The sequence below is a fragment of the Haemaphysalis longicornis genome, unplaced genomic scaffold (genome assembly GCF_048455015.1).
Source record: "Haemaphysalis longicornis isolate Haplotype H1 unplaced genomic scaffold, Haemaphysalis longicornis Haplotype H1 scaffold_1, whole genome shotgun sequence".
In the NCBI taxonomy this organism is placed as follows: domain Eukaryota; kingdom Metazoa; phylum Arthropoda; class Arachnida; order Ixodida; family Ixodidae; genus Haemaphysalis; species Haemaphysalis longicornis.
This window is the reverse complement of record NW_027526203.1, coordinates 418,505,705-418,521,383: the sequence shown is the minus strand read 5'-3', so window position 1 is coordinate 418,521,383 and position 15,679 is coordinate 418,505,705. Positions and strand designations below refer to the sequence as shown.

The following is a 15,679-nucleotide window of genomic DNA, read 5'->3' as shown; positions in this document are numbered from 1 at the left end:
TCACTGATCCGCTTTCATCTTTCGTGACTGGTAAGTCACTAGTCGTAATGTGAGAATTTGTATGGGATGGCAATACCATTATTTCGCCTTTTTTCCTTTCATTAAACGAACAGTTGGTGCTGCCGACAGTATTGACCCTGTGTGCTTAACCGATATTAGTCAACGGGTTTTTCAGTTCAGGGCCCCTTTAACGCTAGACGCGCATTCACTACCTCAACGGGGAGATTGTGGGATTGTGTAACTGCCAGAATTGTAAAACGAACGAGCAAAACCAAAAAGATTGATCTTATGCAACATCCTCACTCGATTTAGCCAAAAATAAAATAAAACTGAAAAACACAATGCGCACCCAACCCCAAGAAAGATGAGCAAGCGCGGTTCTTCGCGTTGGATGTAAGGACTCGTTGGATCTAGTGACGCATTAGATTTAGGGACTCGTATGGATGTACTGACTCTTTGGAGCTATTGACGCGTTGGATCTAGTGACTCGGATGGATCTATTGACTCGTTGGCTCTTCTGACTCGGGCATCACGTGACCTAGTGGATCTAATGATTCGTTGGATGTAGTGACCATAAGCGCAGTCAGCAACACTGGTCGCGTTTCTTATTTGGCATTGACTTTAAACTCCTGGCTTTTTAACAAACTGCAATTTTGAACTAAGCAGCCAAGACGGATAAATGAAGCGAAACAAAGGCCCATTATTCCGAGGAGAGAGAGAATATAATCTATAATGGTACTGTGAGGGGAGCCTGGCAAAGGCACCTAGCTTGCTATACCAGATATATGAGAATAAATGAAATTGATAAAGTGATGATGATGACGATGATGATGCGCTCACTAATGAAGCCTTATTGAAAGAGTTTGCGCGGGGCGCGCAGAGAACCTGCCACGGAATAAGAATACTACCAAGGTAACCGCGTGTGCATGTAGCGGAATGGTAACCAAGAAGCGCGTGCTTGAAGTTGACAGGCAAGGCACGTCGAGGGAAGATGGAACTGCCGGAGAAGATGCGTGGTTTAAAATGCAGCGTGTTGCGCCGTGCAGAAACCTCTGAAGCGCTTGGTATACGTTGGGTTGCTAAAAGGCTAGCTTTCTTTATTTTCCAAACGCCTTTCGCATCGCGTGTTGCTGCAGCACGTTATTGGTGGCAGGCATGGAGGAAAAAAGAGCTTTTCTTTCCTCCATGGTGGCAAGTATAGCGCTTTTGTGCCTAGCAGGGGCGTAGCCAGAAGGGCTGTTTCGGCATCAGAACACCCCCCGAAATTCGTGCATGCAAGCAAGTGACGTTTGTTTAAGCGTCTAGCGTAGTCTCGCTTCTTCTTATTTGTTTTTTAGTGGCGCTTAACACCCCCGAAATATATTTCTGGCTATGCCACTGGTGATGAGCGAGCGGCGGAGGCATCATTGTGCTCCGCTGAGTAGCGACGGCTACCACGTTGGCGATCATTCCTAGTGATGCGGTAGGGTCTGCGCTTGTAATGCGATTCAAGTGGTGTCAAATCGGTTTTGACGAAATGAAATCACTTCACCCAACCTCCCCCTCCCCCCTTTTTTGGTAGTAAATAGTACACAAGAATAAGTACGGCGTCCTAAGCTACGGTTGTAGTTCTTTAATATATCATCATCATCATCATCATCATCATCAGCATCATAATCAGCCTATTCTACGTCCATGGCAGTATAAAGGCCTCTCCAAATGACTTCCAACTGCTCCTACCTTGCGCTGCCCGAACCCATCCTTTGCCTCCAAATTCGCTCATCTCGTCCCTTCATTGGGTTGTCGGTCTGCCCCTACTTCTACACCCTTTTCTCGGTAGCCACTCCGTTATTCTAGGGGTCCACCGGTTGTTAGTTCTCCTCATTACACTCTGTTACATTCGCGAAGGCGTCCCCGAACCGGGCTCCGTCGCCTCCGTCATGTGTGGTAGCCTGGTTGGTGGTCGCGCGGCCAGCAAAAGCACCTTGGTGCTGACGACAGAAAGCCGAAGGCAAAACCGAACAAATTAACTGCATGGCTACAGATGAACTGCGACGATACAGAGACAATACCCTTACGGGCAAGGTTACAGCCGGACTCAAGCAGGGTAGCGCATCTAACATCAGCAAGATGCGGTCTGCTAGCGGCCACAGAAAGCACTGGATTTATACACACAAGCAGTAACGGCTTCGCTGCTTTCCTTGTGCTTTTGCACGCGGCACGAAAAGAGTACGAATACACAAACACTCAACGTGCGCGACTACACAAGCAGTAGTCGCGCACGTTGAGCCTAAGAAAGTGGAAGAGATGTCGTCGAGCAGCGTCCGCTTCGCCTGGGCACGTCTCGACATGAACAGTTTGTTTTTATATTTTGTAGCTGGAACGGCTTGAGTCACAGCCAACGGGCCCCTCGCGGCAGGCGCACGTAGTTCGGGGAGGGTAGCCTTTTTCGCAAAGCACAAGAGTACTGCACAAAACTTGCAGCACGCGCGAACAGGGTAACGGCACGCTGAATCGTAACAATGCCAAGCCCAAGTCTACTTCTTCCTCTTAATTTGAGCGACAATGTCTTCCGCCCCGGTTTGCTCCCTAGTCCAGGTCCCTCGATTCGTATCTTAAGCCAATTACTCCTATCATTCTTCCTTCCAAGGCTGGCTGGACTGCTTAGGTTTTCTGTCAATGTTCTTACTAAGAACTGGGGACTTGGTATGCGACTTAGTACGGGACTGGGGACTTGCTAGTAAGTCCCCAGGTTTCTCTGCTAAAAGTCTGCCCCAGAGTACACCTTGATTGTATACCCTTCTTTTTAGTTACAGATGCTGCTTAGTGTTCATTACACCAGAATGTTTGCCAAATGTTTCAGAGGCCATAGTAAATTTACGCCGGATTTCCCTCTCGTGGTTTAAATCGGCACTCAGAACTTGCTCACGCAAGCACCTACCTCTTCTAAAGCCCCAGCAGCGACTGGCGCGCGCTCGCTGCAGCCGGCACGGTCGTTGCAGGAGCGGACCGCCCCATCCTGTCGCTCGTGAGATTTCCTCAAATCTGAGCCTTAAAAAATGCAGCAACTCTTCAGGCTGGAGCGAAATGTTAGCTTACTGTATGGATGGAGGGATATATATATAGTTGCTAGGCGGTGAATTAAATGTTTTCGGTGCGTGTATTTGTGTGATTGTTTGACCGTCAAGTTGGTCGCATGCAGCAGTGGTTTATGAAGGCGCTGTTTTTGACCATTCGAGATATGCCTGCTTGCGGGGGCTCCCGGCAGCGAATGTTAAGAGGTAAGCGGTATAGTGGATAGGTGGTGAGCGAAGGTGCTCAGAGCGGGAAAAAAAGTACAAAAAAAAAAGTGGCGACGTCTATCATGCCCGGTTACCAATTTCGGGCCACAGCCCTGAATCTGCACCGTTACGCGACCATGACTAGTTTTACTATTTGATTCCTGACGTTTTCTAAGCCTTCACTGCTCCTTAGCGTGCACAGGTTACGTGCCATACGCATCCTTTTTGACTTCTCGTTTGTTGGGAGCTGTCACACAATGCAGAAAGCAAACACATTATACAAGTCCGTTGTTTCAAGTTGGTCTATTATTCCCCATACACTTGCCTTAGACGAGGGTGTGAACTGCAGTTCTTAAAGGCATTAAGATACAGATGCATCGGTAGAAATACTTACGGGTGGTATTTTCATCGCTTCAGTAATGGGTAGCGAACAAATCCGATCGGCTCATGCTCCGTCCAGCTTAACGATGTGGGGCTTTTTTCAACGTAGAGAGTTATTTAGCAAATACAGTAATCCCTCGTTATAACGAGATGGCTTTACTCGAAATATCGCTTTATTCGAAATTTCTTCTGGTCCCAACCAAAACGCATGCATTTTAGGCCTCATATATTCGAAGCGCACGAAGAGCTGGACCCGCTTAGAGCGAAGTGGCGAGCGAAGGCGTCGCCGAGCGGCGGCGAACCAGCGGCGGCGACCCAGCGGTGGCGACCCGCAGCGGCGAGTCAGGCGGTCACGAGTTGACAAGCTGGTGTTTCCCCGGCGATTTTCTCGAGCCGGTCATACTCGGTTTGCGCCATCCAATTTAAGACAAACGGTCGAACTGTGTGCTAGGGTGATTGAATTTTGTTTTTACACATTGGTCAAGGGTGTGGACGCGACGGTGCGCGAACACTTACACACGAAGCGTAGAATTAAAAGTGTCGTCGAGAGCGGGGCGCCCAAAAACTCATTTTGCAAACTTCATGGCTGCACACCCCGGGAAAAAATTGCCCAGTAGTCATGCAAAGGTCCTAGTGCAAAACCGGTCAGTTTTCATGGTTGTTCTGTGTACCCACAATGAGCGGGAATCGTTTTTTGAGCTCAACAAACACAACCTCAGATTCCAGCTGTGGAATTTGCGGCGCTCTTCATCGCGAAGCTCTCGTAGCGTTCTGTTACCCCCTCCCACTCTCACCCCTATAAAAGTGGCCGCTGCCTTCTCCTCCTCATTCGCTCTGCAGTCTGCGAGGCGTTCGGACGCCAGTCACTGTTTGGTCAGATTAGAGCGGGGTTACTCGCGCCTGGCAAAAACATGAAACAGCCAATGCTCGCTGCCTTTTTTGCACCTGAATAAAGTTGTGCTTCAATGGATACATTGTGCTTTGATTCGTCGCAGTTGTGGTGCAAATAAAGCTCAACTACTTTAGTTTTCTCGAGTAGTCGCTTATATCAAAATACAGCTTATAACGAAAATTTTTGCCGTCCCGCTGACTTCCTTATAACGAGGGATTACATTATCTCGAGAGCTCGCCTTCTGACTGAAATGGTAACAATCATGTTCATCGCCAAAAAGAGATGGCTTTTTCTAATGGCGAATTTGCGACAAATTCCCCATTTCCATGCTTGAGAACTACTTTTTCTATTGAACTGTAGCGGTTATAGTTTTATTCTCCAATTGCGCCATATTCTTGCGCATTTATTTCGTGGCGATGTTTTGCGTATACGCGCGCAGGTGCATGGAGAGCCTGGAGCCCAAGACGCCCAGCTGGACGGAGAACGACCTGCTGGTGCTCATCACCGAGTACTGGAAGCGTAAAGACATCCTTCGCGCCAAGGCCTCGGAGAATGTGACCAACCTGCAGAAGCGTGAGTGTTGGATCGAGATCACCGAGGTGGTCAACGCGCGCTGCTTCACGCCGCACACCAGGAAGACCATGGACCAGCTGAAGCGGAAGTGGGAGAAGACCATCATGCTGGCCAAGAAGGCCGCGCTCAACATCCAGAAAAGATCCGGTAAGTGATGTCTCCCACTGTTTGCGGCTCCTTTGGAAATAGTCCGTGCTGCATGTTGCTGCACTTTTCCTTCATGTACCGGTTAATGTTGGCTTCGAAACGTATAGGGAAGACGCAAAAAAGGGTCGGTCTTTTCAGACCTTTTCAGATGTTCCGGTTGGCCTCTGATGTCCAGCTTTTCTTTTTTCCTTTCCTTTTTTTATGCTAGCGGGGCAGATAATGAGGCTGCCGAAACTAAGCAGCAAAACCCTTACGGAACACGGCTTGTGGAATAAAAAGCATCGTAAGATGAGCATATGCCAATAAATTTCCTCCAACTGCCTACAATCTCGAAGCATAGAGGGGTTTGTTCCTTCTCGTCCAGACAAGCGACTCTGTCGCTGCATTTGGAACGCGTTGGTCATAGGACATGTCAGGAGTCGTTTATGTGCGCTTGATATGAATTTTTATAGTGCACGTGGATTCCCGAGATGGGTGGCGCAACTTAGGGTTTACTATCCACCTTGAAGCCTTCACAACAGCGGCATTGACTAGCCCGAACAGCCTGCTTCCATTTAGCGGGCTGTTGCTTGTTTCTGGTTCTCGGGATTTAAGCGCTAATTTAAGGCGTTCTCCTCGCGTCTCCGCCGCACTTTCCACGTTGTCAAAGCAGCAGCTATCGAGAAAGCCGCCCAAGCATGACAGAAGCTTCTCCGAGCCGGAAGGACAGGGCGGGGTGGAGTGATAACTGGCTGGACGGCCAGCCTGCGCTTCCCGGAACGCGATTTCTTTTTTCGTGTTTTGCGTCGGTGACTCTTGCGGTTTTTGCAACATTCGTTGAGATGATGCAGTCCTGCTGCAATTTTGTGAAAATCATGATTCGTTAATTCCCAATTTTCGTTGTCTCATTCTTTAAAAGGATGCTACTACTGGTGCTGGAGAGGAGGACTTGACTGAACTTTAACGCATATCGTTAAGAGCCCCGTGTCGCAGAAAAGCCGTCGTCGTCGTTGGCGTTGACCGTGAGCGAAAAATCCCCTAGCCCCACCTTGCGGCGCCCACTGCAGCCTCCGGAATTGTAAGGCGCTGCCCTAGCTAGTGGCATGCGGGCAGAAGTGGCAAGTTTTCGCCGCTCGGAAAGTTTTCAAGCGGTATACGAACGGGGCCCGATAACGCTGTCGCGTTCCGGCCATGCTTAAGGCGGAGCTTAATCGTCCCCCCAATTTTATAATCATTGTCTTGGCCATTCGGCAGTGTTGAAACTGGGGCGTGGCTGCATATCTGCTGTTTGCTTCGATCGGTAGTGAATTATTGTTAAACTCAGTGAACTTATCCTCTAGGGCAGGGGTCGGCAACCTGCGGCCCGCGGGGCAGTATTATTGAAAATAACCATGATTTCTATTCCAGTTTTGTACATTATTGTCAATTCGCCGAATTTGTTGACATAATTATTAATTCGCCGTTCGTTAAAGTCGATCCCCCCCTCCCCCCCTTTATTTTCCGCCCAGCCCCCGCCGCGTAGGCTTCATCCAACTGGGACCTCCGCCTCAAAAGGTTGTCGACCCCTGCTCTAGGGCTCTCGCGTCAAGACAGTGAACGCTGGGTAGACTGGCTGTTTCAGCCTGCGTGACTACTACTGTCCCTTTGCTGCAGGCAATCTGTCAGACTTGGCTCCGGCCTACCAGCTGGCTCTGTCTATAGTCTGCGAGGATTTCCCGGCGTCGCTGGAATGTGCGAATGGCCTCGCCGCAGCAGATGTGCCCTCTCTGGCTGAGCACCCGAACGCTGGCGGGTACATTGACGAAGTGTCGAGGTACGTACGCAGGAAGGAGCCAAGCCTTTGGCGGCATAGCGGCGATTCACCGTTACATAATACACATTAAGTAACCACAGGGCTGGTGTTGCATACGTAATAAGTCACGTGTGTCTTCAGAGCTCATCCTAAGCCGCTTCTGTCCGGTCATGTTTCGAAACAGCCTTCACAGGCGTGACATGAATTTAGCGCCAGAACGAAGTGCTGGCGATGGTGATATTGCAGATGCGCAGTCTTGCGCCCGTCTAATCACGTCACAAAGTGATAACCATGCCTGAAATAAACTTACCGCTTTTTTTTTTATTTGAATACATCTTTCTGCGTGCTGCCAATACGGGAGACGACATTTCAATATTGCCTGAGTACGACGTGGGCGAAGAACAGTACCGCTGATGGCTGAACACTGCCATGCATTTGTAGAGTTCGCACAAAAATATAAAGGAACCTATTTGCAGGGCAAGATCGAGGGAAGCATTTTTTTTTTTCAACTTGCGTGTTCGTAGCTGTCAGAAGATTTCGAGCAGACAAAGTATGTCTAGTCAAGTGGCACCTAATTTAAGAAGTGAGGGGTTGTCTTCAGGGACATGGCGACGGGGTTGCCCTACGCACGGAAACAGGTTGACGGTGCACTGTACAACAAACGTACCGCCGGAAACAATGAATAAAGACTCTGACTAGCGTTTAAAGGAATATCTCTGTGAGAAGTTCTGTTTACATTGTGTGCATATTGATTTTCAATGCACTCAGTTTGGTTTAGCGCGTGAGAAGGTCCGTCGTGAGCGGCTAGCGTTTGTTCAGTGTACGTACGGACGCCTCTGCGCATCCGTTGCGAAGGGGGAAGGGGGTACCTTAGGTGCCCATGGGTGAAATTATCGGCGACTCTATTCGCAACTTGGCGACCCATGGGTGAACTAATTGGCAGCTTCGTTTGCAGCTTGGTCACCACAGAGCTGGAGGAAGAGTCCTCCGGCGACGGAGCGCCGATGTCCAGGGGCGACAGGATGCATCCGGCGAGCGAGGCAGCTGAGTGTGCCCCGCATGCCCTGGACAGCCGCGCCTTTCAGCCCGTCATTGGCAGCGAGGACGACACGGGCGGCCACAACCACCACCACCCCCTCCAGCAGCACGAGGCGCACGGCGCCGCACCGGAGCTGGTCGGCAGTTTACGGAAGCGCAAGTGGGAAGAGGACCTGGTGGAACTGCAGAAGGAGAAGGTGCGCCGCCAGATCCAGTACCACAAAGTCCAGCACGAGCTCCAGATGAGCGTGCTCCGGTCGCAGATGGAGTTTTGGGAGATGAAAAAGTCCAAGCTTGCGGCCGAGATTCGCCAGGGCGGCTGCCCTGCTTCAACGGTCGTGGCCGACTCCAACGCTTCGACCACGTAGTGCCCAAGGACGTCGCCGAGTGTTGCACGCATTTTTTTTTTTTCGCAGAGAAGCGAGGACTGCCGCACTCCCTTATACGTACGCGCACATGTCACGGCCTCATGGGGCTCCCATTGGTGCACACATGGTGGCTGTTTGTTGATAGTGACCGTGCGCAATGCAACGTGGTTTGTGACACGCAGTACTGCCACAGTGAACTATAATATTTTAGTAGCGGCAAAAGCAAGGGCATTTTCAAGGTGAGACACTGAGGCGGAAGAACCGGAAATCCCCAAGGGATGCTGGTGTAGAACGCAAAAAAAAAAAAAAAAGCTAGAAAAGTTTCGGGGCTTTAGGCGCAGAAGCCACACTTGGGCTATGAAGCATGTGTATGCTGTGGAAAATATGCTGGAACCGTCAATCACGTTGTAATAAATTTCAAGTATTCATCCAGCCCTGAAATGGAAGGAAAGCCCGCCTTCCTACAGCAGTGGGCTTTGCCGTTCAAGGAAGCGCTAATTTATCTGTAGTGGAAATTAGCCTGTAGGCGATTACAGTATTCCAGAAGAAAAAGTAGGAAAATCGCCGATTGATGGCCGTCACAACCATGGTTATCTTCAGGGCATAACTAAAAGCAAATAGGGGCCAAGATAGAAAAAAGATAACTAGCAGTAGGTAAATAACGTATGCGAGCGAGATGGAATTTACATCACCCCAATTTATAAGAGAATACTTCAGGCATAGTCATATCATCATCATCAGTCGCTTCTTTGTGGGGGATTCACTATATTTCGAAAGATCGCATAAAGTGCGTAGTATGCACCTGGTGTACAGAAATGCAGCAAAACCAAATGAGGGAGCGTCTACATCATGGTCTGCGTCCACATAGTCTAGTGGACATCCGAAAAGTATTGTGTTCGTCCAAAAGAGTGGTGTCGTCGCTTGGAAAAAATGGTGCCTTTCTGGCTTCAATTTGCCGGTGCAGCTTTTGCCATTATTAAAATATTTTATTTTACTGCAGTGCTGCTTACTGAGAGAAAAGCACCTGTGCCGTACCTGTTCCCGATCTTCTCAGTATAACAAACGTCCCCTGCTAGCACGGGACGAAAAACAAAAGCTCGCGTGGGTATGCCGGTGTATGCGTCACATTCAAAATCAGAATGAGGTTAACTGAATTGTACGGAGTCTGGCTTTGTCGCCCGGGATTTGGCGGTTTTTCTTCTTCCCCGCGAAGCTTGGGGATGAAGTTGGCCGTTGAAGCCAGCGCCTAACTCCTTCATGACAGTCCCGTGTCTATTTTATCCGCATCTCAGGGGGAGTGCGCAATTGAGATTTAAGTGACGTGTGCTCTCGCTGCATACATATAGCACTTATTTTGAAATAAAGAATAGAATTACTACTTTGTGCGTGTCGGTGTTTTTCTGTGTGTGTTCATCGAAATAAGCTAAAGAGCACTTTTCGGTGAAACTGAGCGGAGAGCACGCGTCGTGGCAATTTTATTCCATCACATTTCGAGGCGACGCTGCACTTGTTAATGTTCCAACCCAGTCCAATGTTAATCTTCCAAAGGACCCACAAAGGTCCAGAAGCTTCCTGGGTTTATATCTAGCGCAATTTTCAGCAGCGCCGCAATCAAATGAAGCAAATAAACAAATACCCAGCCCTGAATGAGCCGATGCGCAAGCGGGACATTCGGACTTCCTCGACGCCTCATAGATAGAAAACCTGAATGCAGCCATAACTCGAAGGTCGCTCCGTTGGCGGGAGTTGCCAGGCTTGCAAAACATAAAAAACCTCGCGATACTAGAGGCCGAAACAAGGCGTGTTTAACCAAGGTGAGCACAATCTGCGTGACCATTTTTACCCAAGGGTTGTTGTCTGTATAAACACGGACTCTCTGGGAAGGTCGCTAAGAAGGGCGGCGTCGCGTCTTATTCTGGTTCAGTGACTTGGTAGGAACACACTGTTCTGGCCGCAAGATGACGATGCTTCTTTTTTCTTTTTTGCTGCCACTCGCATCATCGAATTCGCTCCCGGAAAGCTCTGTTCTCATCTGGCCGCTGTTGCATAAACGCGTGCGTTTGCTTCACGAGCGTGAATTTAATGCAAACGTTACTGCACTGTCTAATTGGGTCGGTCGGCGAATAGGAGTAGCCCATTCACCGCGGTGCCTCAGGGTCTCAGACTTCGGACTACTGAGCCCGATGTTACGGTTTCGATTCTTGGCCATTTTCTTCTTGGGGTCGAGGGATAGACTGAACGCCCGTGCGTTAATAATCCTGCGCGATTTAACGATCTCCTCGCTCGTGTAACTTGTGGCGCGAAATCTTTTCAAGATTAGGCGGCGGTGACGGTAGAATACCCTCGGAAGCACACGTGCAGGCAAGGCCAAGGCCGGGGGGGGGGGGGGGAAGGGGGGGGGGGGAGTGTTTCGATATCAGAACACCCCCCCCCCTTCCAAAAAAAAATATGTGGCGTATCCACCATCTCCCTTCGGCCTTTTTTCCGCCCATGTTTGTTACACACTCCATCTATAAATTTAAATGTGAAAATTCGAATAAGCTATTGTTTCGGCGCAGACTGTTATTTTTTTTTTCGACCGCCGGGGTATACCACCCACCAAAAAATATTTTTGGCTATACGTCACTGAGTACAGGAGAGCGAATGAAGCGTCGGGTAACCTGCAGGGGTGGGCCAAAACACTTGGGGATGAACCGGAGGCATGCGAGATTCAATACAAACTCCAACGGACTTTCCTCGTTGCTGTCAGAATGTAACGTGGAATGAACCGCCGCTTTGTGTAGCCACAAGCAGGCAGTAAAAATCATAGCGTCCCTTTTTTGTAATTTAGCTGGCTTCCTCTTCGGTTTTTTGCGACAGAGTTCTTCGTATAATAAAATTAAATGAAACAAACACTGAAAACGCAGGCAAGTGAGGACCATGCTTTGCAGGAGAGCTGGGGCCCCAAGGACAGGAGATCACGATTGTTCCGAAAATTGTAGGTTAGAGGGTTCCGTGAAATGTTACATGGCGGTAGATCTGAGGAGGAGATTACCTAGCATAATCAGGTTTCTGCGAAGGGGAAATTTGACATACACTTAAAATGAATCTCAAATTTCCCTTTCGCTGAAACTTACTCCGCCTGGGTCTTCCAAAAAGTGATCTATCAATAGTTACGTGGCATTGACTGGCTGCGCTATTTGCAGTCTATTCAGCGACAACATCTACGTCGTAAATGAGCAATGAAAAAATAAGAAAACGACAATATTGCATACGCGGCCAAATGCCATAAAACTATATACCAGATATTGCGATTATTATACATGCCACGTTATGACATACAGAAAGCCACAAAACTCCGGAAGGCAATTAAGATAAAAGCAAAGCGCTGAGGTTCTCTAACTAAAACGAGAAGTGAAAAGGATATTTTTGAGAAACACGAAACCCTATCCCCTCGACTCGACAATGCGGCATTAGTGCCCCTCGGAAAGGTATGAAGAACCGGAAGTGTTCTATGCGTGCATGCGTGCGTGCGTGCGTGCGTGCGTGCGTGCGTGCGCGCGCGCGCGCGTGCGCCGAGGGCTCATTTCCTGGTCTTAGGTACTGCGGGCCTCTTGCAAGGAAGTCTAAATTAACCCGTAGACTTTACTTCGACATGACTCGTAGTCCAGGTTTAAAGGAGCCATGAAGAGAAAACACAAGTTCGATAGATTGCCTCGTTAGAATCACACTGACACCACTTTTAACGTAAACTTCGCTCAAATAAGCTACATAATTAAGGAAAAAGGGAATGGCTATGCGACCCACTAGCTCATTTCCCGCAACAGAACCTATGATGTCATACCAGCCAGTTCTGCGATTGGCGGACGGCGGCAAAAGCAAACGCAAATTAGGCAGAGACCCGCCGCGGTGGCTCAGTGGCTAAGGCGTTGCGCTGCTGAGCACGAGGTCGCGGGTTCGATTCCCGGCCGCGGCGGCCGCTTTTCTGATGGAGGCGAAAAGCAAAAACGCCCGTGTGTACGAGATTTCGGCGCACGATAAAGATCCCCAGGTGGTCAAAATTAATCCGGAGCCCTCCACTACGGCGCGCCTCATCGTCTGCGTTGCGTCGGCGCGTTAAACCCTACAATCAATCAATCAATCAATCAAATTAGGCAGAGCTTATAAGCTTGCCGAACGAGCTATTTGCGCTTAAATTTACGGCAAATTCTTTTTAAAGCCTTAAGAATGGTGGGACAAACAGTGGAAGTTACGAAAGCACACGTAAACATAGAAGTACCGATGCGTACTGCGTGCACTATGCTTGGTTTAGCTGCACAGGACTGCGGGGCTTTGGGGTTGTCTCAGACGACACTGGCCGATTGACGCAAGCAACGGTGTCTTACGTGGCCATATTTGTAGAGCGAGCACTATGTTTCACGAAACAAATATTTTCTCCCTGAACAAAAATAAGCCAGTTGTAAATACCGTCAAAAACAAACCAAAAGCAGAAAACGGCTTGCCGTGGTATAGTGGCGCCATCTATGTTCACTAACGGTAAACAAGGCTTCACAATCGGCTGCAGAGCGGTCGGTTCCGGTGATGTCATTGCAGGCCACGAAAACGCACGATTCAGCGGGAAAATCAAAATTTTTACTTAAAATAATTAATTTCTCCGTGAATAAAACATTGTTTGCATTCGGACAAGCTCTGGGGGCACTATAAAGCACGAAATCTTTCGAATAATACAAACTTTTATTTTGTCTACATGAGTACTTTCAGCTCGTAAAGCCTCATTGTCAAAGGAGTCCCTCGAAACACTTGTCGAGGTTATTCAGCCTGAAACCCACACTAATCTTTCAGCATCAGCCTTTGTGGCCTGCGTCGTCAACATCGTCACGGCGAAGATGTTGCGAGACGACACGCCTATGGGGTCTGTTGCAATGTGCACATGCCCCGGTATCCATCAGCTGTGCCCTTTTGATTCGGGCACGGAGCTATACCCTTCGATAGCGGTAAGTTATCAGGGGCACGCGTATAGGGCTGGCCGTTTATAACACGCAATGGCTCATTCAGAGGCCAGTAACTGGACTCAAGTGGCTGGCACCGGCGTAAGCTTTGGAGAACGCCCCCCAACCCCCGACCCCCTCCTCCCGAAATTTTCGAGCCAAGGGGGAGGGCGAAATGGACGAGGCTTAGCTATGGCTATCGTCAAATAACGACTACGGATTATTCTTATCTGCAGCAAGTTGTGTACCAACCGTGCGCGGCTTCAATGTCTGCTCTCAACAAGACGAAACGCCATTCTGTAATGCCCCGAAAAAAAAAAAACACAAGAGGAAGAAAACAATCCTAAAATCACGTCACCCTAAGGCAAGCAGCCCATGGTTCAGCTGCACCACAATGCACTCGAGTGACCAATCCATGCCGCCAACAAAGCGCATTCGGCGAACGGAAGCCCTGTGCATATCATTTGACCGAAAATGTGATCTACGATACAGAACGTCGTGCTTGCATTGCGTGAGGCCGCAGCGCAGACCACACTTTTGAGACAAATCGCATGCTTGCAACATCGTGATTCGTCGAAACATCCTTCGTTGGATCAATGGATTAGTCAGCGTAGTGTACTGTGGTAAAGCTGAACCACAGCACTGCCTTTGAGAGAGGGTACGCCCACGGCATCCGTAAGTTTTATTTTTAAAGGGACTCTGCAACACTACCGATAAGCGCTTTCACTCTTTCCTTCGCGTATGGAAGCACTGGGAAAGGTGTAGTTATCGCCAGCGCGGAGCGACACTGCGTGATTTGCTCGTCGCAGCAGATCCGCCTTTCATTTCTGATGGGCTTTTGTGGCTTTCTTTTAAAGTGGCAATCGAATGCGCTCATAGCTGCAATAGCCGCTACACCGCTGTAATGACATAATTCCAGCGGTCGAAGAACGCCAAGACCGGGAAAGAGAGAAAAATCTTTCGAGCAAGTTTCAAAGTTATCTGATTGGCATACAACAGTATTTTTTTACTTAGGCACTGTGCAGCCCCCTATCAGTACTGGATGTGTTGGTTGACTGCGTTCTGCAAGCATTTAAGACTTCGAAAAAAGTTGAAAGAAGTGTTGCAGGGTTTATAATTCTAATTGATACCTCGTTCACGGCATTTTGTTTTCTTGTTTTTGTTGTGTGTTTTCTTTTACTTTTTTTCTTACATGCTCTCTCTCTTCTTCTTTTTTGGAATCTGCCTACCGCCACCCCCTAAATGAAATGCAGCGTACGCCACCGGCGCTGGTATCTGTGTACAGATCCCTAACAATAGTACCGGAGATGTGAGGCGACAACGTTTAACGCTGAACCCCTGCCTAGATGGGTGCATGTGCTTTTCTTTCCTTCTGTAACCGGAACTGCAAAATTCCTGTGGCAGCTGCCGGAAACAACTCTGCCGGAAACAACATTTGCCATCGAGCGTCTGTTGCAAGGTAAGAGGAAATGTAGAGCGTGGTTTCAAAACCAATGTAAGCCATTTAAGGTGAGCCAAGGTGAGCCATAGTGTTTAATAAGCGATTTCACGAATTTAAAGCTGTCAACATTAGCACATATAGACTTGGGCCTTCTCATATCCCTATGGTGGGTAAGCTCAATGAATGTCATGAATACGAGACCTCCGGCCTCCACCGTTTCCTTCAGTTTCCTACTCCATTGGATCTATCAAACTTGGATCTATCAAACTTGAATTGGATCTAACCCCAATTCCCATGACCTATTCCCTCTCCCCTAGACACCAAATTCGCTAAAGCGTGACATGGCGTCTTTGTATCCTTTGTAAATAAATGCGTGTTACCGCCACCACGAGACCGAAGCAGCAGCATGAGCAACATGGGTGTCGATGATGATGGTGATGATCATCGTCATCTACCATGTACGGAGTAAAATGGGAAAGCCTCTACAGGTTGTACCGCACATATGTCACGTGCCTAAAAAAGGCTGTTCCCACCTAACCTAACCTATCTAGCCTAACGTAACCTAAGCATCCCGGTATATTTAAAAGTTTCCTTATTAAATACGTACAGCGACGGACAAATGAAATGCGTACAGAAAAATATGAACCAGATCGCGCAAAAGCGAAAAATACTGTTCGTGAATGTCCAATAATGGTGCGCTATTGATATATTTCGAAAGCCACATATCCCAGCTTTTGCTACTGTAATAAATCCACGCGTCAATTTGACTTGCGCGGAAAGAAATCGCGCTATTTGTGCGTTTCGGGTTCAAATTTTTGTGTTCGTGTTTCATGTGTTCATG

At 48.6% G+C, this 15,679-nt stretch overlaps 1 protein-coding gene across 1 annotated transcript in view; it reads left to right on the top strand.

The window, feature by feature from the left end:
- The window catches only part of LOC144155614 (uncharacterized), a 40,532-nt gene extending 30,721 nt beyond the window's left edge, over positions 1-9,811 (top strand). The window contains exons 2-4 of the mRNA XM_077687158.1: positions 4,973-5,253; positions 6,886-7,045; positions 7,980-9,811. Of these exons, the coding sequence (XP_077543284.1) occupies positions 4,973-5,253; positions 6,886-7,045; positions 7,980-8,430 (892 nt within the window). The 3' untranslated portion in view covers positions 8,431-9,811. The remainder of the gene's footprint in view (positions 1-4,972; positions 5,254-6,885; positions 7,046-7,979) is intronic.
- Positions 9,812-15,679: the final 5,868 nt, after the last annotated feature.